Raw genomic sequence first — 24,245 nt, forward strand, 5'->3', positions numbered from 1 at the left:
GACATGAAGAGCATGACCCTTTTTCTTTGCGGAATTGGGCTTTACCATCAATGATGGAACTGTGTTATTACAGCAAAAGAGCTATTGTCATGGAACCTTCAAGGGCAGTTTAGTGGGACACCACTTTTTTGAAATGAAGTTACTAAGGTGACAAATAGGCAAACTTCTCTTGGCTTCCAGGCAAAGTAGACCTTTTGTCTTCTTTGTCACCTCTTGTTTGGTATCCATTGTAGAACATGCCACTGTGCAGAATGTTCATGTTGCAACAGGATTTTTCATAAAAATCCATTCTGCAAAATGAGCACTTGACATGACAATAGCACATTTTTAATGATGACAAAATGATGAAAGACAAGGTGACAGAGGGACCACAAAGAAATAACTAACAGGGAGAAAAATGATAGAGAAGAAATATCCTTACTGCAATGGGCACCTACACAGTCCTTGTAGAAGGCAGAATCCTTGAAATTAGCCATATTCAGTTATGTTTTTACATGGAACACTACATTATAGTGGCACTCAGAGATCTGCAAATGTTTCATGAGATCTATGACATGAAAAATATGTGTTGACGGTAATGTAGTACATTCTAGATTGGTAAGAACATTGGTCTGAATAAGGCAGAAGTAGACATGATTGTAGAATTTAGAGATCCTGCTGGTTGCATGTGACAGATGCATAGCAGGTGACCTTGCCATAGCTCACTGGGAAATGCATTTTTTACTTTTGTTTATGTCCATCTGTGTTATTCATTGCAATTCTTACAAAGAATATATTTGCCTAATGTTTCATTCCATAATAAAAGCTGAGAGCAAGTGAAACAATAAGAGAGTGGAGAAAATCTTATTCTATATGGCTGACCAGGTCGGATACTGTTTTTTCAGTATTTATTCCTGACCATGTTCTTTTTTTTTTCTTTTTGTCCTTCCAGATCAAGACCCTTTTGAGCAGTCCCCTCTTCTCTTAGATTTTGATATTTTTTTCATGCCATTTGTTTCACTGGCCAACAATATACATTAATATGATACAGCAATAAGTCAGTTCCTGTAGACATTGAATTGATTCCCACTGTCTCCTTTTGTTTACTGTATGACTAGAATTCCCTTTTGTTGGATGCATGGCACGATCAGTGGTTATGATAGGTAGCTATTTCTGCTGTTGGTTATAAACTGGGAGAGCACAATTGTGAATCTTTGTTCTTCTTCCAGGTGATAGTGAAAAACTTGTCATCTGGGATGCGAGTGGTGCTGAAGTCTCATTATGGTTATGAGATCGATGAAGTTAAAATAATGGGAAAGGACAGGTATCTGGTAGCCCGCACATCTGATACCTTACTACTTGGAGATCTTTACACCAGCAAATTAAGTGAGGTAAGTTCTGATTTCAGTACTTTTTTCTATCAAAAAGATTATGCCTTGTACCTTTGCATAACACAAATCAACAGATGATTCCCAATAGCCATTCTGTTATTCCAATATTTATTCATTAGTTTTTTTTCTTCCAGCAGTGGCCAGGAGTAGTTTTTGGAATAGTGTGTGTGGATGTTTGTAATTATTTATTTAAATAAAAAGTGAGATTATGTCATAACTGAAATGGTTACATTAGTGAAAGTGCCTTCAGGTCATTTGGTTGCTTTCCTGACCATTACTATTGGGACTGGCATTATTTTTCACTACATGACACTGAAACTAAAGTGGCAGATGTGTCCTCATCAGCATCTTGATCCTTGCCTATGGGCAGCTTTACTAGAATGCCTTATCTGGAAGATCTTGCTTTTGAGGCATTATTCTCTTTGCAAATATAAAAAAAAGAATTTCATGGTATATCTAGGTCAGAAGATGGCCATTAAATTCTATACATTCTGTTCTGACATATGAATGCATAGAAGCATAATATTTTGATATAGACTCAGTGTGTAGTCCTTTTGCCTTAGTAATTTAAGGTATTATGTTGTTACATACTTAGCTGACACTGTTGCATTTAGCTCACTTGCTTTCTGTGGTTGACTGACACTGTTTCTAAGTAGATAACAGCTCTGCTTACAGAGGTATTGGCACTGTACTGCCACCCTGACTGGACTGCATACTGGCATAGTAATGATTCCTTAGTTTCCCATGTAGCTTAATTTTACTGGCTTTGTTAAAATACTTAGCGCCAGTGAAACATGTTTAGAATGGTGTGTGCTTTTATATAAAAAGGGAGAAATTTACTTTTCAGAACTTGTAATGTTTATACAGTTTGGCCTTAGATATGCAGCAGTCGTACATGTACAATACTAAGTAGGTTGTATTTAGTGGTAATTACCTTTGATTATTTGACATTTTGATAAGCTTATTTGGAATTAGTAGTAAACTCTGTAATGCAGTCATTTAATTTAAATCAATCTTAATTCATACTAATACAAAATGTGTGCATATTTGTTAATGCTTGTAGGTGGCTTGGCAAGGATCCGGAGGGAATGAAAAATTTTTCTTTGAAAATGAAAATGTAAGTTTTCTTAAGTTTATTTCAATTAACTGTGTTTCAAATATGGTATACAGTATACTCTCAGTTAACCAGAACTCAAGCAACCAGAAAAAAAAAACAATTGGAGAAACACAGTACAATTTTCATGTGTTGCACTTTGACACCCCCCCCCCCGCAGAAACATACCATATGTTTTTAGAGTTTTAGAGTTTTAAAAAGGAAGATAGGAATAAATTCCCTCTCTCCCCAACCTAAGAACAAGTCACCCCAAACAAATAGTATAGGGTATAGTATTAGGCTTATTTTTAATAGTAAACTCTCAAGCAACCAGAAACTACAGTTATCCGGCATTTTCCAGTCCCCATGGGTGCCAGTTAACCGAGAGTTTACTGTATTTACCTTGTTATATGTTTTACTTTTACATGTATTCTACCATTTAGCATCTTTGAGTAGTTCAGCATTAACAGGTTAAGCAGTATGTTTGCCTGCGTGCTCAGAAGGTAAAATGTGAATAATGTTTCAACAATCCATGTTAGTGTACTCCTGTGATAGGATTTTTAAATGATGGTTTGCATTTTGAGTGGATGACAGTGTACTGTAGTGGAAATGTTAATATTTTTCAGCTTCAAATAAGTATATAATTGCCCTGGCTGTGTGGTGCAGAATATAGATCCCTGACTGTGACCCAGGCGACTTGGTTTGATTATCCGCTCCTGCACTGAAGGAACCAGGCAGGGAGGGACAAAACTGAAGGGCCATATCCACTTACATCTCCTGGAGGGAGGGAGAAGCTTGCATGCACTCTAGCACAGACAGAGGATTGTGATTTTCTTGGTGGAGACGACAGAGACCACCACTTATGTTGCAAAGGGGAGGTCCAGAGCTGGTTATAGGGAACGCAGTTTGCATAATTGCTGGTGGTTAGCCCATTGCATGCACACTTATACACACACAAACCTAGTATCTCACTTGGATGTCTGCAGGTCTTATTTCCAGTGAATCAGATTTTCGTAAAGCTTTAAGAGCTAAATTGTCATATATCACGTTGTAATATGAACACTTAAAATCATAAGACAGAGTCTGCCGTAACTCATTCTCACAAAGTCTTTGCTCATAAACAGAAATATTATAGAGCTCATCTAGTTGATTCTTAAACACATCAGAAGTAAACTTAATTAACAGGTCATTCTGTAGGGCTTTAATCTGTGCTAACAGAGTATCTTCTTCTGGTTTAAAGAACTCAAGTAACAAGTGCATATAATGAAAACTCAAGTTAATATTCGACTGCCATCTCCTTAGCAGCTCAGGATAAGCTGCTCCATAAGTAGGTATAGTCAATATTCGCAGACCACGAGGCACCACTTTATGAAATAAAACAGCATCAAAATGCAAGTGTTGCCACTGCAGTCTTTTAAATTTATAGAGTTTACTTTGAAGCTGTTTAAAAGTAGCAGAAAAATTGCCCACCTGTATATTGTTATTAGTACAGTCCTTATCCAAGGCATCACTAGGAATATCAAATAAAAAACAACTGGCTGACAGCTTTCTTCAGATGAACCTTCTTACATTAAACAACACTTATATCTTAAATATCTGTAAATATAAGTAAGAAATATGGTCTCAGCGTCTTACTGTGAGGCGACAACGCTACTGCAGTACCACCACTGCGGTGGTCTCATGTAATATCATTATATAAGTGTTGTCTAATGTAAGAAGTTTCATCTGAAGAAGTTTGGTAATTTAATCAGACGAAAGCGCTAATAAATTGTAAAAAATACACTTTTGCCTTTTTTCTTGCTGCCAGCCAGTTGGTGTTTATTTGTTATACGTCATTTTTTGTGTTTGGTATCACTAGGAATATGAAGTAAGGGATTCTTGCTCACATGTTACACACTCATAAACCGATTCCCATTTAATCCATCATGCTGCAGTTCATTATTAATAGTGTATTCAAGTTCTTTGTCAGCCCCCTCCATGTCCTGAGAGCTCACACAAGCAAAGTGAAGCAGAAACAAAACAGATAGAGCTCACAGGTAAAAGATGGAATTGTAAAATCCAATGTAGAGAATATGAGCAGTCCAACAATCCAACCACCACACAAAGGGATGCAAAAAAATAAAGTTTAATGAGGTAAGCGCTTTCACTACAACTGTAGCTTCATCAGACCATTGATAAAAAATGCCAGAGGGCATAAGTCTAGAATCAGTCTAAAACAGAGTGTGCAGTGTTACGCTGGATAATTCAGTTTAAAGCTGACACTTTTCCTGGTTTAAATGGCAACGTGTCTTTGAAGCCCATTTTAAAGACTAGGAAGCTGCTCCATTAGTTTTAATGTTTTATAGACTGTATTTTTATTGAATGTTTTTATGTTTTGTGAGCTGAAAGATTTTAAGCTTTTATTACAGAATTTTTATGGTATTGTATGTTTAAGAGGATGTGTTGTTTTATGTGAATGCTGAATGGTTATTGCTTTCTGACATCACAGTTTGATTGTTTAAATAGTCTTCTGGCATTTTTTATCAATAGTCTGATGAAGCTACAGTTGTAGTGAAAGCTCTTACCTCATTAAACTTTATTTTTTTGCATCCCTTCATGTGGTGGTTGGATTGTTGGGCTGCTCATAATTCTCTACATTGGATTTTATAATTCCAACTTTTACCTGTGAGCTCTGTCTGTTTTGTTTCTCCTTCACTTTGCTTGTGTGAGCTCTCAGGACATGGAGGGGGCTGACATAGAACTTGAAAACAATTTGACAGCTTGGCTGCTCCATTTCCAAATATAGCCAAGCTTTTCACCTGCAGTACAACACATCCTCATTTTCTCTCACAAGATGTCTATGAGAAAATGATATCTTAGTAATGGAAAAGATTTTCATTCTGGGCCTTAGAGAATCATATTGACCCTTATTCAGCACCTTTATCTTCTATTCTAGAATTCTTGGTGAAGCTTTTTAATTAAGGAGCAGATGCAGCAACTATCCGAGTTCAATTAGCAGCAATTTCAAATTTCATTTTGGGAATGAAGAACCAAATATTATGTCCCACAGACTTTCTAAAGCTTTCCTGAGAGTAACTAACCTGTTGAGACCATCCATAAAACCACCCCTTCCACCATGGGACCTAAATTTTGTATTATCCCGTATAATTCTTCCCCCTTTGAACCTGCATCATCATGTGACTTAAAGATCTTAACTTAGAAGACTATTTTCCTAGTGGCCATCACTTCAGCTAGGAGGGTTTCAGAGTTGAAAGCTTTATCCATCAAACCCCCCCCCGTATATGCTATTCCACAATGACAGAGTTTCACTCCGCACAAACCCTTCCTTTTTACCAAAGGTGTGTTCAGAATACAACTTAAATCAATCCATAGACCTACCTGTGTTTTTCCACAAGTATGGCACTACGGAAGAATATATGTTACACCAACTTGATGTTCATAGACAGTTACATTTCTATTTGCACAGAACAAAAGAATTCAGAAAAACTGACAAACTCTTTGTATCATTTTCAGACTACAAAAAAGGTGCTTCAGTAGTAAAAACTACTCTATCCAGATGGTTGTCAGATAGCATCTCATTCACTTATTAGTCAGTAAAGAAGCACCTGCCAGACAAAATAAGAGCTCATTCTACTAGAGCTGTTTCAACTTCTTATGCTTTTCATGCAAAATTGTCTATAGATACCATTTGTGCAGCAGCAACGTGGGCAAGGCCTCATACCTTTATCACTCATTACAAAGTCGATTTGGCCTCCAGGGACAGGGTCTCCTTGGGGTCCACTGTTCTGAAGAGTGTTCTCCTGTGAGCCAGTCAGGAAAAATGGTGCTAGGGACGCTGTCCCATCAGTACAGAATGAAGGCGTGATAGGACAATTTTACATAAAGAAATTATGTACTCACCATAACATTCCATGTGAATTGTCCATCTCACCTTCATTCCTACGTCTCACCCTCTTACCCCCAACCAATGATTTTTGGAGGATCGAGAGGTTCCTATTTGGGCATCTGATAGTCTTTGACCCTCTTCTTAGCTTGTAAAAACAATGGCCAATTCTTATATACATATATTAGTTCACCACCAAACAAGATCTGGGGAAGGCACTAGAGCGTCATGGGATAGGGAGTTAGCCACGAGCTATTTGGAGACCTTGAGCTTTAGTAAATGGCCGAGTCGGAACCGAGGATGGGTTCCGAACCCATCAGTACAGAATGAAGGCAAGATGGACAACTCACATGGAATGTTACGGTGAGTACATAACTTCTTTTTTCTGTTTATCTTCTACCTTACTAATCCTCATTTCTGCATTCTCCCTTTGTTTTCTTATTTTGTATATTGTGAAATGTTCCATGTCTGGGTGCCTTTGCCTGTATTTCTCTTCAAATATTTGTATTTATTAGTTTAGCTTTCTCCTTTGCATAAATATTGGACCATACTAGGTCTCGTTTTCTTTTCTTTGGCGCTACATATATATATATATATATATATATTAATTACATTTGTTGCATTAATGAATACAAATTTTTATTTGAAGCATTTGACAGTTTTTCTTTTCTCTAGTTTCTCTTTTAATCTTTCTAACTATTGTCTACCTTTTAATTCTGGGCTTCTTGTCTAATAAAAACAATACATAATTTCTTCCTTATCTTCAGTAATCCACTTGGTCATCTTTATGGCTCTGTTTTGGCCCGTCAGATTTGTGGATTCTACAGAATACTTCCTTCTTCTACAACAAGGAGGCCACACACCCCCACCCCCGAGCATGGCCTAACCCTGTCATAGGAATGTTTCCATATACTGAGGATTCTGTGCTGTCTTTTTTTTCTAGTCTTAGCACCCATGCGTGCACCAGAATTGGGCATTATTTTATCCTATGACCTATGTGTCCAGCTTCTTTTTCATTTTTTAACCTACCATTCTCCATTATGTATGCTGTTTAAAATAAAGTATCGTCTTGGTGAGATTTTGTCAAAACCGTTCCAGTGGTACCTGAAGTCTAGCTGGTCTCAACATTCACATTCGCTGCATACTCTGATTCCCTTTCTATGCTGCTGAAAGAATGAAGTCCTGTGGTGGATATCACAAGTCAATCTCAACCCAGGTCTGCCTTTCAAACTACAGGTGCAACTCCAAGAATTTCACTCAGATGCCTCAGATGAGGCATGGGGAGCATGCACAGGCAACTTAAGGGTCCAGGGAGAATGGACACCAAATCTAAGATCATTGCACATCAGTCTGAAGATGATGTGGGCATTTATTGAGCCTCTGCAGATCTTTTCCCACTCCTAGAAACCAGCCCCCTTAAGAGTGCTCAGAGACAACACTACCATCATGTGGTGCAAAAATGAGCAGACAGGCACCAGATCCTATAAACTGCATAGACTGGCTCTCTTGGCATAGCAGCAGGCCACAAAAGCAAACCTGTCTCTAAAAACAGTATCCATTCCCTCAGTGGACAATGTCCTGTTAGACATACTAGGCAGATCAAGAGACAGTCTCCACAGATGGATGCTGAACTGTGAGATCTTCCTAGACGTAGCTCACAATTAGGAAGTCCCATATATAGATCTGTTTGCCACCTTTGGCAACAAGCAACTTCTTCTGTTTTGCACCAAGATGTACCATCTCCAAGCATGGAAGATGGATGCAGTATCATTCCTTTCAGAAGGGATGCTTCTTTATGCCTTCACTCCTCTTCCTTTTCTTCCCAAGGTCTTACTAAAGATCCAAAAAGACAAGCCAAAGATGTTACTGGTGACTCCTTTCTGATTAAGGTAGCATTGTTTACCCTTCTCTACCATCTAGCCAAGGGCCATCACTATACATTACCCCTTACTGTGGACTTGCTGACACAACAGAAGGGCTCTTTGCCTTCATCTCAACCTATCACCCCTCAGACTAATGTTATAGATGATAGGATTCTGATCCCTTTTAGTCATTTTTCTGAAGTGAGTGCTTTAGCTTCTCCAGGAAGCAAGCAAACCTACTACCAGAAAATCATATGTAACTAAATGGAAATTATTTTCTATCTGCCGTCACTCTCATAATCAGGACCCAGTACTATCAAACACCCTGATGTTCCCCTCTTATTTGTGTTTGCTGCTGAAATATGGCGTACTGTACTCCCCCATTAAGACACACTTCTTAGCTATCTCTGCTTGCCTACCTGTAAATCTTCCTATTCTATCCAGACTAGAGGTAAAAGACTTTATAAAGGTGTCTTCCACCTAAAGCCACCTAGGAAAGCTTTTCTGCTATTTGGGACCTCAGCTTTGTGATGGAAAAACTTACACTTCCTCCTTTCATGCCAGCAGCCTTTTGCTTCTGTCAAATTCTGCAGTTGTAAAACCATTCTTCTGGTAGCCCTTACCTCTGCTAGACAAGTCTCCAAACTATAGGCCATTATGGCATTCCCTCCTTCCTCGTTATTCATAAGTACAGGGTTTTCTTGAGGGCCTTCCATCCTTCATGCCCAAAATGGGTTAGTGAACTGTCTTTTAATCAGGCTATACATCTTCTCACTTTCTTCCCTAATCCATAAAATAAGGGAGAGAGGATCCTTCATTCTCTTGTTGTGCAAGATCAGATTCTGGTTGGATAAGACTATGACATCCCAAGTCTAACAAGCTGTTTGTCTCCTTTCATTATGTTTTGCTGCTCTCAGCATGGTTAATTGCTGCAGTCTCAAGCAAAGGAACACTCTCCTAGAGCTGTGGCCTCTTCAGGAGCTTCTTACAAGAGAATACTGTGCATACCTTTATCAAACATTACAGAATTGATGCTTTTTCTAAATCTAGAACCGCCTTCCCCAGGTCAGTTCTGTCTGGATTACTGGGCAGTTCTCCAGTATCTCATTTAGCTGCCCTTCTGTGTTTTTAAGCTTTGGGAATCACCCAACAATTTGGAATATTGTGACATTGATCTAAGGAAGGACACTGTACAGTTGTGTTCGAACTTATTCTAACAGAAGATGTCCTTCTGATCGCTGTTGCAGTATTCCTTCCCACCCTACCTTTCCCTTCTCTTAAACTTTCCTTTCCTCGTGGTTTGAGGGGGGACCACTGTCTTTTTACCTTCCTGTCTTTGTTAACCATTTTTTTTGCTATTTATACTTCTTCAAACTTACAAGCTTGGAGATAGTCTGGGAATTTACATGCATATGTCCTCTTATTTACCCTTATGCCCACGAGCTTAGGTCATAAGTTAAGCATTTGGGGACTTCCAAGATGGCTGCAAACTGGATAATAGCTTAATTTCAGCTCACCAAATGTGAAAACAGAAACTCAGAAAAGACAGCTGGTGAATTTGTCTTTTTGGGTAAATTTATTTCAGTAACTGGCTAATAAGTGCACTGCTCAGATTACAGCAAAAAAAAAAAAAAACTCATAACCTGAAAGAAAATTAATCACAAAAAATGAGGAGAAAATACTGGTTGGGAAGAATCATGCAGCTGTTCAGCAAGACATGACTTCCAGTAATCTAGAGGAAAAAATAAGTCAAATGTGCTCAGAGCTGATGAAAATAAATGAAATACTAAAGGAGTTTATTAACTCAAATAACAAAAGGCTGGAAATTGAAGAAGCTTTAAACAGATATTCCGAGGAGCTGAGAAAACCACAAAAATCAGAGACTGAAATGAAGAAAAGGCTGTAAAAGTATGAGACTGCTCAAGAAAGGATGTTTCAGAAATGGAAGAACTAGAGGACAGAGCATGTAGGGAAAACCTGAGAATTCTATGTTGTCTATTTTTGTTAGTTCAAACATGTGGGTTGATGGATCCAACTGGATCTGACCTTGGTGCCATTCTCAAAGCTGTCAGAATCAGAGCTCTGACTCCTCCCCTACCCATAATTCCCTACGCTGCATCTTAGATACTCAGAACTCATTTGCCAGTCGAACAGTATGGATGTGCTCAGAGAGCTCTCCATTCACAGTAGGTTAAAATATTTATTTTTCCATCTAACTGCTTCTCCTTTCCTACCATTTCACCAACTTCCCCTTTTAGTCTGACTGTCTTTATACAGTTAGATTTTCTTTGTTCCATATAGTTTACATTTAAGCCCTGTGGGGCCTTTCCCATAGTGAGGATCTTACACTATCATTCTCTACCTACGTGTTAAAAACTAACAAAAAAAAAAAAAAACTTTTCTATGCTTCTGCCTGCTTTATCATGTTGGAATCGACAGTTTTTAAAAAAAATTTTGGAGTGTGGGCACAAGTTGCTTCTATAAGATCAACACTCCAAGTGTGTTTACTGTCTTGGTGCTAAGTACCTTGACATCGAGCGCCACTTATGTGCATCTTTTAGTGCCAGGTTGCTCCAGACTAGAGAGGACAAGCTGGTTCTCAAGGGACTTCTAGCACAGATAGGTGCTACCCCATCATCATCTTCACCTTCCAAACATGATAAGCAGAAAAACAGAATTCCAAAAAAAGACAAAGACAAGAGAGAAAAAGAGTAAGAAAAGGAAAGGAGCAAATCTCTATTCAAGACTTCAAAAAAAGCAGTTTCTGGAACTGACTGCCTCAGTTTGGCCCAGTCTCAAGATTCTAGGAAGGTTGGAACCTACTCCAACTCGATAGTGATCTCTTATCCATGCGAGTTATTCACTGGGCCCGTGAGTTCCAGACTGCAGTCATACATTCTAAAGTAAAGGAGATATTAACATCCGTCCTCTGTAGTGTCACTCTGTGTTTCATCTAGAAGCCTTACAGAGCTAAGATGAGGAAGTTTTTGAAGATGCAGATACAGCTTGGCATTATTCCAATACCATCTCCTGGAAAGGTACCGAGTGCAGGTCAAGTCTCCCATCCCTTACAGGAATCCATACCTACTCTGCCTTCAGGCTCAGGATTGTTGGAACTGTCTGGAACCAGAGTATCTTTGTCAGTGCAGAAGTTGCTTACATCTTGACACCAATTGTATCCATATCTCTCAACACCCAGATGCCTTCAGATTGAGATGAGACTCAGAGGCAAAGCTTCAGCATTGACTTCCAGGGGTGAGTCAGTATTGAGGTTTTCAGAGATATCCCTTCCCCTCAGAGCTTTAGCCCTGGACATCTCAGACCAGAGGTCAGCTTCTGGGCCAGGACTCTGCGGTGCCGAAACTTTCATCTCTTACTGGGAATCCAACTTGGAATGAGCCAATTTTCAACAGAGGTCTGGGGAGACAATGCTCCAGAAGCATGTCTTTGTAATGTGGGAGGAAACAAGAACACCTGGAGAAAACCCACACAAATGCAGGGAGGACATGTAGACTCTGCACAGAAGGCACCCCGGCTGAGAATCAACCCAGAGAATCTCTTGCTGTCTGATGACAATGCAGACTGCTGCACCACTGTGCCTTGAAACACAGGGAGTCTTCTGTATTGGTAGCAGCATTGGCTTTTGAGGCTTTCAAAAGAGTTTTGGCAACTGCCAAAGAGAGGGTAGCTTCAACCTGTTTGGTTCCACCCAGACCTCATCTGCACTCTGCGTCTTCACCTCTATATCTTAGTTGACAGGAACAGTTGGTACCAGTTTCCTCCAAGGAAGTTTGCGTTTTAGGTCTCTGTCTGACTCTACCCCTGTAATGCTCCCACAGAAGGTGTTCCCAGAAAGAGGATGTGCAAGCAGAAGCAGCTGGACTGTTCACCAGCATTTTTCACCGAAGATACTAACTTAGATGAAGGTGAGGGTTCCCCTAGCTCCCTGTCTGAAGATGTCACCTTTGGTGATATCCTCAAATTAATGTAGTGGGGGGAGGGGTTGGTCATCCCAAGACCCTTCACCTGACAAATCAGTATTCTTGGAGGCTTTTAATACTGGACAACATATTCCTGTATGATACCACCCATTGATCCCCTTATACATCTTATGGCTGAACGGGCATGGAAGGATCTGGATGTGGTGAAGCCCATTCCCAAAAAGACAGAATCTTATTCGTATCTGCGGATCAGAAGCACTGGAGTAAAGGCCCACTGATAGGTTCTATAATGGTGGCTTCAGCAACCACAAAGTAGGAGCTTTCAGAAGAAAGCTCATGTGTTCATCCTCCTGACAGAGAATCTAGGGTGATGGACAGATTTGGAAAGTGGACCTATGTGTCAGAGACTTTTGCCCTCAGATTGCTCAACTACCTTACCAGTTTGACAAGATTCCAGAGAGACTTGACTTAAGAGATCTCCAAGTTTCTCTCAAGGGTATTGCTAGTGGATGTTCACATTTCAATCTTCTAATGTGGCCATGCCTCTGCTTTTGAATGCAGCTGACAGCATGGGCTGGGCAGACCAGTTGGCACCAGTATCACCATGCACTCCCACGCCTTGATGCAACTATGTGCCTTTGTGGAAGGTTTCAAGTCATCTTTCATTAATGCCCTCTGCGATGGTTCAACCTTGTTTGACCTAAAGTCAAGTACACACCAAGATGGCAAGACTCTCTCTGCATTGGGAGTACACTTCTTTACCCACCAAAGGACATCTGTAGAAACTAGAGATGGGAGAAGAAGATGTGGTTCCACAAATCAGAGTTCTTTCCATGACTTCCAAAGTGACAGACCTCCCCATGGCAGAGGGGAGGTAATTTTAATGGACTACACCCAAGAGGTAGAGACAGACCACAAAATTAAGGCTTTCGTGGTCCTTTTTCCGAGAAAGCTTTTCAACACTCCTGAATAGTTGCCCAACTGCTGTGCTCTGGAGGCAGTCGGAGGCATCTCTCCTTACACCCTTAAGTTTTCCAAAAGATAATAACAGAATTCATGGGTGCCGAGGCTGTTCACTTCCCTTTTCCCTCATACCCATGAAAAGAAGAAAGTCCCAGATGTTCCACCCTGTAAGTGAGACTTAGCAGCCACAAAAATTTCAAAACTGATAAAAAAAAAAAAGAGAGAGAGTAATCCAATTGGTCCCCCATAACCAGTCAGAGTCCAGAGTCTATTCCAGATTCCTTTCAGTGCAAAAGAAAACTGGAGACCTAAAAAACATTTTGGATATTGATCACCTAAGCCAATCATAAAACAGACAAAATTCTGGAGAGTCACAGTTCAGTCCATTTTGCTTTTTCACAAGAAGTATGGTTGGATATGCTCTCTAGATCTCAAGGATGCTTACTGTCATACAAAAATAGGGAAGCACTCCAGGAGGTTGCTCCACTTCCTGCTGGGAGCCAGTCATTTACAATTCAGAGCTCTGTCATTTCATCTCACCACAGCCCCCAGTGTGTTCACCAAGATTATGGCAGTAATAGTGCCACACCTGCACCTACTGGTAATCCAAGCCTTCCCATATCTAAAGGATTGGCTGCTCACTCTCCCCACCGAGCATCTCCTACTTGTGCACAGGATCATGTACTGCAGTTGCTTCTAAATTTAGGAATCTCTGTAAAACTACCAAAATGTCAGCTGACTCATTCATTGGATAATGTCACCTATAGAATTCATTGGATGCTGCTTCAACACCAGACTTCATGTAGTCAGTTTTCCCCAGTCTTGGGTCAGGTCACTTCTTCTAACAGCCCTTCAATTTCTGCATCACCATAAATCACCAGCGAGGTTAATCATACAACTCTTGGAACTCATGGCATTTACAATCTTAACTGTTCCTTTAGCAGGATTTTATATGAGAGTGCTGCAATGGACTTGAGGAGTACAGTTGTTTTAATCCACTTGTCCTCTACTTGGAAAATTTCAGATTACACAAATCCATAAAAATGACATTGTTTGGTGGATAGCATCTCTGTCTATGACCAAAGGCTGCCTTTTACAGACAGATCTGCCAACCAGAACACTGACCGTATACACATCCCTTCTGGTTGAGCATTTTGAAGGGAAGATGGTCCAAGGTACATGGTCAACAGCAGAGGCTAATCTTCACATCAGTATATTGGAGCTGAGAGAGGTTCTTGTAGCGTTGCAGCTATTTCAAGACCTACATGTCATGGGTGTGTTATCCATACAACTGACCACATGACTGTTTTATGATACATTAACAAATAAGGACGAACCCATTCTTATCCTCTTTGTTGAGAAGCCATGAGGGTATGACAGTGGTCAATACCTTCATAATGCTTTCTGATAGCAATGCACATCATGGGGTCTTCCAATGTGCTCTCAGACAAATTGAGCAGGATAGTGCCTCACGAGTTGTCCCTCAACCCAGCAGCGACACAATTTTCAGTTGTTGGAACCAACCTTGCTGTGACCTCTTTGTCAGCTGTCTAAACAACAAATGTAGTAGAGACTTTGCCCTGATCTCATCACAGGGAGAGTCACCGAGGGATGCTCTAGTCCAGAAGTGGCCCCTACCTTTATGTTTTCCTCTGTTATCACTCATGAACAAATTCATACAGAACGCAAGAAAGATGCTATAGAACCTCCTATAGAATGGCTGCAGTAACTGGAAAACAAGGGATGTGCCCTCAGTTTGGAAGAAAATGAGCTAAGAGAAGAATTGCTTGATTTAATACACATCGACAGATGTATCAAGATCAGTAAAAGAAATAGACTGCAGAAGGTTAATAAAACCCAAAAAGTCAAAAGTCTGATAAAACAAATGAACACAGTAATTAGGACTGTTTATAGAGATCCATGCTATATAACAGAAGTAAACAGGATATATTACTGTGCAGCTAAATTAATAACTGATAAAGTTCTACCACAAGAACACAGGGTAGTGAGGGAAAGGAAGGGGAGAAATCAAATACCATCATGGAAATATAGAATACAGAAAATAATAAAGCAATTAAGACAATAAGTGTCACTGTTAGAAGACTATTGAAAAGGGAATAGATCAATACAATACTAAGAAAGATAGATGTGATAAAAGCAATGTGCAATATTAAAACAGATCAGAATCTGTCATGCACTATCGCAAATAACAAACTAAAAATTTCAGTGCAAGCAGAAAAACTCAGAAGATACAAAGATAAAGGAAAAGTGCAAAATAAGCAATTTATTGATGACCCAAAAAGGTTTTAAAGTGAACTGGAAAATAAGATAAAAGGAATTGAAAGACCGCCAAAAAAAGAAGAAACAGATACATTTTGGAGAAGTATCTATGAAGATCCTGTAGAACATAATAAAAATGCTAAATGGATAAAAGAAGTAAAAGAAAGAATAAGAAGTTTAAAGGTACATGATATGAAACTGGGATGAATTAACAGCTAAAGAGATTGAAACAAAGTTAAGAAAAGCCTCTAATTGGAAAACCCCAGGCCCAGATGCAGTACCCAACTTCTTGTTAAAAGTATTACCATCTTTGCACGAAGATTTAGCCATGAGTAAGAATTATTTATATGCGCACCCAAAACAGACACCAACCTGGCTAGCAACAGTCAAAACAATGCTCCTACTTAAGAATGAACCTGCAAACTACCTGAAAAATTATAGACCCATAACTTGCCTTCTGATAATGTATAAACTATACACAGGAATTGATGCCGACAGTTTATAGTCACTTAGAAGAAAACTCAATTATGGCAGTAGAACAAAAGGGCAATAAAAGAAGGTCATATGGAAGAAAGGATAATTTGCTGTTAAATAAAGTCATAGTGGAGAGTAAAAAGGGGAAGAATCTAAGTATGGCATGGATTGACTACAAAAAAGCATTTGTTCGTATCCCTCATTCATGGATAAAAGAGTGTTTAAAATTGTATAAGATACACCCCACACTCATTGACTACATTACAGTGACCATGAAACAGTGACAGACCCCTTTGCAATTAAGCCATGATAAAGGACAAATTGTTATCCCAGGGATAAAAATACAAAGGGGGATATTCCAGGATGACTTTCTGTCACCGTTACTATTCCGCCTTGCCCTTAATCCATTAGGCCATGGCTATAATCTGGCTGCTAGAAAACAACAAAGTGTAAAGACTTCTCACCTTCTCTTTGTTGATGACTTAAAACTGTATAGCTCATCAGATGAGGAACTGAAAGCACAACTGCAAGTTGTCAGAATTTTTTCAGATGATATAAGAATGTCATTTGGCTTGATAAATGTGCAAAAGCAACCTTTAAAGCAGCAAAACTGCAACGCCAGGAAAACATCAGTTTGGGGCAAGAATGTGTTATAAAACAGCTTAATCAAGAAGGAGTGTATAAATATTTGGGACTTGATGAAGGATCAGCAATAAAACACAAACAAATGCGAACAAAACTTAGTAAGGAATATTTCAGAAGACTTAAATTAATCCTGAAAACAGCACTGACATCTAGGAACAAAGTGCAAGCTACAAACCAATTTGCTCTTCCTGTCATAACTTACAGTTTTGGAGTGATTGACTGGCCCCAAAACATGTTGGATATATTAGACAAGAAAACAAGAAGGATGCTTCATGCATGCCAAATGATTTATAAAAATCAGTGCATACTAAGATGATATATTCCCCGTTCTGAAGGAAGGGTGGGCCTCCTTGAAATTGGTTATATGTACAGATCTGCAATTGTGGGACTCCACACACATCTGCTGACCTCACAAGACCCAAATGTAGTGAAAGTTTTGAAACATGAGGAGAATAAATCTAAGATGACTTCTCTGCTTAATCTAGCAGAAGCTTACTGGCATCACTCAGGAATGGAAATCAAACCAGAAGTAGATAAAAATTAGGCAGCAACTGAATGTGCCAAAAAACAAAAGAAAGAATACAATGTGAAGGATCAGATGAGAAGGCAAAAAATGTGGAAAAAGCATAAATATAGTTGCAACTATAGAAAACTTTTGGAAGAACCTCATGTTGATCAGGAACAAACACAAGAATGGTTAAGGAGAGGCAAATTCAAACCAAGAGATGAAAGGTTAATATTGGCGGCCCAAGATAGTGGTCTGCGTACATGTTGGTTTATAAAGTCCATTGAACATGTGGGAGAAACAGACAAATGTAGGTTTTGTAAAACTGAATTGGAAACAGTTGCATACCTTGTTACTGGTTGTGACATACTAATGTCAGAAGGACTGTAGACTGAAAGACATAATAATGTGGCAAGACTGTTGCACCAGGGATTGTGCAAACATTATGGTATTGAAGTGGCCGAAAAAACGCTGGAAACATGAGCCACAAAGCATCATAGAAAATGAAGAAGTCTACATCACTTGGGATCATTTATTACCAGCAATTCAAAAGATAGATGCTAGAAAACTGGATATAGTGGTCCAAGAAAAGAAGGTAAGAGTAGCATTGATCATTGAAATTGCCACACCTGATGACTACAGTGTCTTGCATACAGACAGACACAAAGTCAGAAAATATCAGGATCTGCAGGCAGAAACAAGAGCATTGTGGAGGAAAGATACCCAGACAGTTCCAATAGTAGTAGGAGCAACGGGTCTTATATAAAAGAATTTACAGTCATATTTAGATATGTTACCAATACATGTAACTCCATATGAACTGTAGAGGGAGTAATTACTGGGCACATTGCGGGTGCTATGAAGAGCACTACTGCTGACATCAAAGATTGAAACAATACTAATTTCATGAACTTTAATCCTACTTTGACTTAGGAATGGGGTCCATTCCCGTCATGGTATTAGAAACCCAAAAGACTTGGAGAAATTAAAAAAGCAAGGCAGTTTAAGGCCAGAGAGATCTTCATTAGTCACTTTTGGCTCCAACAGACATTGTTCCCCTTCCTCTGGCCTCTTCTAGTACATCCTCCATGGATGTTGGATTATTATCCAGATCCTCTATCTCACTCATCTGGACTGCCTCTTCCTGACCAGAAATTCATGAAGTTAACCACATGGATCTGATGTTATCCATTTCATTATTCATCAACACCAGGGTCTTGGATCTGATGTCAGATCTGATCTGGCAACTTTACAGGGCAGATTCAAGGCTTGAGCTCATCCCACTCCCATAATCCCTTTCTATCTTCAAACCCTCAGATCTCATTTGCAGTGTTTAGCTACAGGCGTGATTCCTGACTCGCAGCATTTGTTAAGGTTTTCTTCTCGAGTTACTGCTTCTTTTTTTCCAAATTTTAGGTAGTAAGTAGTAGTTTATTGCTCTTTTTTCTTCCTTTCCCTGTTTCAGCTCTTGTTCAGCGTTAGGCTTTCTCTCCTTTGCCTTTCCTTAACTTTCTGCGCCTGGCGCCTTTTTTCTGTACCCCTCTCTCTTAGGTTAGTTAGTTGTTTGCTGTTAATGCGGCTTTGTTTGGGCTCTTTTCAGTTTGGTTGTGTGTGTTTGGCCTGGCTACTGGGTTCTGTCTCTGTGAGTAGTTCAGGGACTTGATACTCAGCTCTTTCTCTTATCTGTGTTGTCTGTATTGCATGTGTTTGTCTGTGTGCTTGCTGATAGGACATGCCAGACAAGCCTACCAGATTTAAGAGGTGTTCTTATTGTGGGTGGAAGATGCCTAATTCTGATGCCCACAAGATATGATTTATTGTCTGGGGTCCAACCACCTCGAGGCTGAATGCTGTATTTGCTCTGCATTCAATCCTTAAGCATTGGCGGATTGCTGGAATAAGCTACTCCTCAAGGGCATAGCTCAAGGGAGTCCTTTGTTTTGGGCTCCCCCTCTTCTAGCGGTCATAAAGACCTTAAGAGGAAAGCCTCCACTGCCTCCCTGGAGGCTTCTCTGCTGGATGCTCAGAAATGGCTGAGACTCTTGGGTCACATTCCCTCTGATCCAAAGCAGTCTTTGGCAGATTTGGATTAGAAGGCACAGGATCCGTCCTTTGGTGCAGAGGTTTCCTCAGATCCTACCTCTTTTTCAGCTCCATAAATTCCCTTGGATTCGAGACAAGGTGTACAGCAAAGCTTGGATCTGACACGTTCGTTGGATCTGGAGCTAGTTATTTTGAGCTCCCCAGTTAGATCCCCTAGGGATCTGAAGACTTCAGATCCTAGACGCAAAAGTCATTCCCCAGATCAGGAATGCCACAGAATGGTGGGAATGCCACAGAGTGGTGGGATCACTGCAGTCTTCCCCTTCAAAACCCACTCACTCTTCAGCCTCTTCTAGATCCTATAGGAACATCTTACCCTCAGACCTGGACAGGATGATGAGGATTTTCCTTAGGGCCCAGATAGAGATGGGCCTTTTGGTGTCCCCAGCCCACTCGGGCACTGACAGATACCTGGCTCTGAAATTGGTTTCTCCTCTTCTGATACCTGCAGTTTTGGAATCTCAGGTCTCTGTTTACCATAAGGAGGCATCGGGGGATCAGGGAATGCCTGTTTTCCATGTTTCCTTAGGGTCCCTGACTAGCTCAGTCCCTGTGGCTTTGGACCAGAGGAGGTCTCTGCTCTGCGAGGTCAGTGCCAGGTCCTTGGGGAAGGGTTCTGGTGTGAGGTTTTCAGATTGGTCCCTTCCCTTGGGGGCATCGGCCTTTAGTAGCTTGGGGCCAGTACTGTCCAAGGGCCTAGGCCAAGGGTGAGCTGAGCTGCCCCTTTCCTTGTAGTTTCAGCCACGGGGGGGCGGGGTTCCCTTGAGTCCATTGGATTTTCATGTGGTAGAGTGAACTTTCTCCAAGTCTGGAGCAAAGTCTTCCCCCTCCCAGGAACTTCCCATCCTATTGATATTAGGTGTTCTGAGCCCATTCATCCTGTCCAGGGTCAGCCCTCCATGACAGCCTTCAAGCATCGAGAACACCAGAGGTTCCCCTCTATTCTGTGTCCTCTCCTGAGCCCCTTATGGAAGAGCCACCTCGGAAAAGACTGTGCAAGAGGATACACTTGGGCTCCCCTATGGAGTCCCTCATGGAGGACATGGATTTTGATGAAGGGGATAGGTCCCCCAGATCGCCACTGGAGGATGTCTCCTTCAGGTACATTCTGAAGCTGTTGAAGCAGAAAGGTGGTTGGTTTCCCCATCCTCAGAGGACTCTGTCTTTCTGAAGGCATTTGAGATGGGCCCATGCACTTCTTGAGTCTCCTTCCTGCAGACAAACATATTGATCTCATTGCATGCAGGACATGGAAGGAACCCGACACTGTGGAACTGGCTCCCAAGAAAGCTGATAAGTTTCTGAGATCCAGCGAATTGAATGCACTGGAGCAAGGGAGTGCCAATTGATGCTATCATGGTTGCAGCCACAAAGAAGGAGTTGGTGGAGCAGTGCTCCAATGTTCATCCCAAACCTTGAATCTTGGGCAATCGACAGACATGGGAAGTGCATTTAGGCTTAAGCCACTTTTGCCCTGAAAGCCCTAAATTATTTGGTGCATTTTACCCACCTCCAAAGCGATCTGTTTTTTGAGATCACCAAGTCTCTTTTGGAGTTGATGCCAGCAGAGGACCTCAAGAAGGGATTTTCCAAGTTCACCACTCTCTCTTCTATTACCAGTTCCTCAATGAAGTTAATTTCCAATGTAGCGGAAGGTACCTCTCGAGTGATCAATGCAGGCATTGCCATAAGGCATCATGCCTGGATGCGGCTATGTGGGTTCGTGGAACCCTTCAAGGCATCTTTTACTAATTCCCCATTTGATGGGTCCTCACTATTTGGACTTTCTGTCAAAGACACTTTAACTCGCAGTGAGCAGGATGACAAGACTCTGTCGGCAGTCAGGTTAAGTTTTCTACTCCCCAAAGGTCCTTTTTCAAAAACCAATGGAGTAGTAAGAAACTATGTTTCTGCAAGTCATAGGGTTCCATCTAGGATGCTCTGGAAGATTCCTCTTCCAGAGGCAGGGGAAGGGGATTCAATGGTAGACACAATCCTAGGGACAGAGGAGGTCCTCAAAATCAGGGCTCCAGGGAACCTTTTCCTGAGAAGCCTTTTCAGTGCCCGTGAGGCATTGCCTGGCTGCTCTGCCCTGGAGGCAGTCGGGGATCATTTTTCATTGCACTCAGATGCCTGGGTGTCCATAACAAATTATCAGTGGGTGCTCGAGATTATATCAAGGGATTATTACATTCCCTTTTCCCAACCACCCCCAATTCCCATGAAGGTTCTCCCAGACATGCCGCCCAATCAGAGAGAACTGCCCCAATGAGAAGTTATGGCTCTTTTAGAAAAAAGAGCCATCCAGGAGGTCCCAACAGGACAAAGAGGATCTGCAATTTATTCAAGCTTCTTTTTGGTGCCAAAAAAGGCAAGGAACTTATGTCCAATGTTGGACCTCAGCAAATTGAACTTGTTGGTCAAGAAGTTGTTCAGTCCATCCTGCCCCAAATCAGAACATGTGGATGCACTCGTTAGACCTCCAGGATGCCTACTCTCTTATTAAGATAGACAAGCACTCAAGGAGACACCTATGCTTCTGCATCTGAGACGATCATTTCCAGTTCAGAGCTCTACCATTTGGACTTGCCACAGCCCCCAGGGTGTTTACTAAATGCTTGGCAGTTGTAGTGGCTTCAGGATTTTCAAGTCTTTCCATACCTCCACAGTTGGCTCCTCATGGCTCCACGAGGCATCAGTTGGTTGCGGTCACTCAGTACTTCTTACATATTTTTGAAAGGCTAGGGATTGCCGTCAACTTGGTGAAGTCTGAGCTTTCTGTGGTGCAGAGCCTGGAGTTCATTGGGACTCACCTCAACACATTCACAGAGATTTCAGCATTGCCTCCCCATAGAGTGGACTTGATCAGGCAACAGGTCAGGGTCCTCTTAGAGGTTCTCTCACCACAGGCACACCTCATTCTGAGAGCACTGGGGTCCATGTCAGTGGCTATTCTCCTCATTTGTCTAGCGAGATACCACATGCGGGTGCTTCAGTGGACACTGGCTGTGCAGTGGTCTATTCTATGTCATCCAATGTATATGCCTATACTGTTGACCCCCATTTTCAGATGGCACCTGCAGTGGTGGCTTCAACTGGAAGATCTCCTTCCGAGCAGGCCATTTTCTCTTCCCTGCCCAAGGCAACGGTGACCACTGACGCTTCTCTGTTAGGGTGGGGGGGTCATTTTCAGGGCAGGACTCTGAAAGGCATGTGGTCCCCTCAAAGACCAAATTGCACATTAACATCCTGGAGATGATGGCAGTCCTCCTGTCATTGCAAGCCTTTTAGAATTGCCTTCCTCTGGGAATGGTGGCGATTTATACAGACGACATCGGTTGTCTGGTATATCAAGAAGCAAGAGGGATCACAATCTTACCATTTGTGCAGAGAGGCCATGAGAGTGTGGGAGTAGGTGATCTCTACCAGTCATTTTCTTTGTAACACACATGCCTGGAGAGTCCAAAGTTTTGTCAGCCATTCATCCTGACTCTGTACGAGTGGTCCCGCAGTCCATCAATGGCATCTCAGATTTTTGCCTGTTGGGGCAACCCTTGCTGCGATCTGCTTGCTTCCCCATTGAACAACAAATGCAGCAGGTACTTTGCCCTGATTTTTCCCAGGGGGCAGTCCCTGAGGGATGTTCTTATACATGGTTGGCCCTCAGGTCTCCTCTATGCTTACTCTCCCCTTCCTCTAATCCCCAAAGTACTTCAGAAAGCCTTCAGACTGAGGAGTTATGTGATACTCATTGCTCCCTTCTGGCCTTGTCAGGTGTGGTTCCTCTTCCTCAGGTCTCATCTCAAGTATCCTCCCTGGGTACTGGATTCCATTCCATATCTTATTTCTCACCCATCAGAACAACTGCACAATCTTCGTTTACTTCACCTGACTGTGTGGTTTCTCCATTTCCAGTCTTAGTAAAGCAGTCCAGGCTGGGTTCTCCTGTCAGAAGAATTATTCTGGCCTTGCAGAACCCTTCTACTTAAAAGGTCTACTGTAGTAAGTGGAAATGCTTTTCCCTTAGGGCAGCAGAGTGAAATTTGGACCCCTTTTCAGCTCCTTTTCTGGATATCCTTCTCTTCTTGACATCCTTGTTTCAGGAGGGGGCCAGCTTCTCAACTAACAAATTGCAGTTGGTAGCCATTTCTAATTTTCCTACCAACACTGGGCCCACCTTTTCATCAAGGATATGTAAGACCTTCTTGAAGGGTATCTTTCTTCTCAGGCCTCCAACCAAAGATCCTACTCCTCCTTGGGATCTGACATACTGCAATTTCTCACCCAAAGTCATTTTGAGCCTGCTCATTCCTGTGATCTCAAATATCTTTCATGAAAAATTGCTTTTCTGGTTGCTTTTACCTCGGCCAAGAGGGGTTCTGAATTACAGGCTTTATCTTCCAAACTGCCAGATATTGTTTTTCATAAGGACAGGATGACATTATGAACTAATCCCTCCTTTATGCCTTAAATTGCTTAAATACTGAAAGAATCCAGTTGCCTGTTTTCTTCTCTCTCTTCACTCTAATAAGGGCAAATATCTCCTCCATACCTTTGATGTTCATCATCAGCTGAGATTCTCTTTACATCGGACTAAACCCTTTAGGAAATCTGATCAGTTATTTGTGGCCTTTTCCCTGAACAGGTGTGGCCAAGTGGTCTTCAAAGCTAACAATTTCTAAATGTATCTCTAATTGTATTTCCCTGGTTTACTTTATACGGAAGATGGAGCTGCCTCATCCTCCTAAAGCGCATTCTGTTCAGTCAGTGGCTACTTCTTCGGCCTTTGCTGTCAGGATGTCCTTAGATGAGATCTGCACTGTGGACACTTGGTTGATCCCTCACACCTTTGTTGCTCATTATCAACTGGATATGGTCTCCAGTGGCAGGGCATATTTTGGTTACACGGTGCTCAGTTACATCCTTCATTAGGGCCACCCAGGGTTCTTTGTAGCTGGGGATTCTGACCCAGTCATGATGAATGGTGAAATGAATAACATCAGATCAGTGGTTATGTACTTACCATAACTTGGCATCTGTGTTATCCTGTTTCATTATTCATCACATCCCACCCTCTTTCCCCCTTCCATGTTTCTGGTGGTTCTCGAGAGGCTGGGGTTTGGGCC

At 41.3% G+C, this 24,245-nt stretch overlaps 1 protein-coding gene across 2 annotated transcripts in view; it reads left to right on the plus strand.

Annotated features, from left to right (window-relative positions):
- IFT172 (intraflagellar transport 172) overlaps positions 1-24,245 on the plus strand; it is a 3,348,311-nt gene that overhangs the window by 807,379 nt on the left and 2,516,687 nt on the right. For both annotated transcript variants that reach the window (XM_044075467.1, XM_044075468.1), the window contains exons 11-12: positions 1,209-1,370; positions 2,434-2,487. In XM_044075467.1, coding sequence (XP_043931402.1) covers positions 1,209-1,370; positions 2,434-2,487 — 216 coding nt within the window. The remainder of the gene's footprint in view (positions 1-1,208; positions 1,371-2,433; positions 2,488-24,245) is intronic.

Source organism: Protopterus annectens, chromosome 6.part1, assembly GCF_019279795.1.
Source record: "Protopterus annectens isolate FY-2018-M chromosome 6.part1, PAN1.0, whole genome shotgun sequence".
NCBI classification, from domain to species: domain Eukaryota; kingdom Metazoa; phylum Chordata; order Ceratodontiformes; family Protopteridae; genus Protopterus; species Protopterus annectens.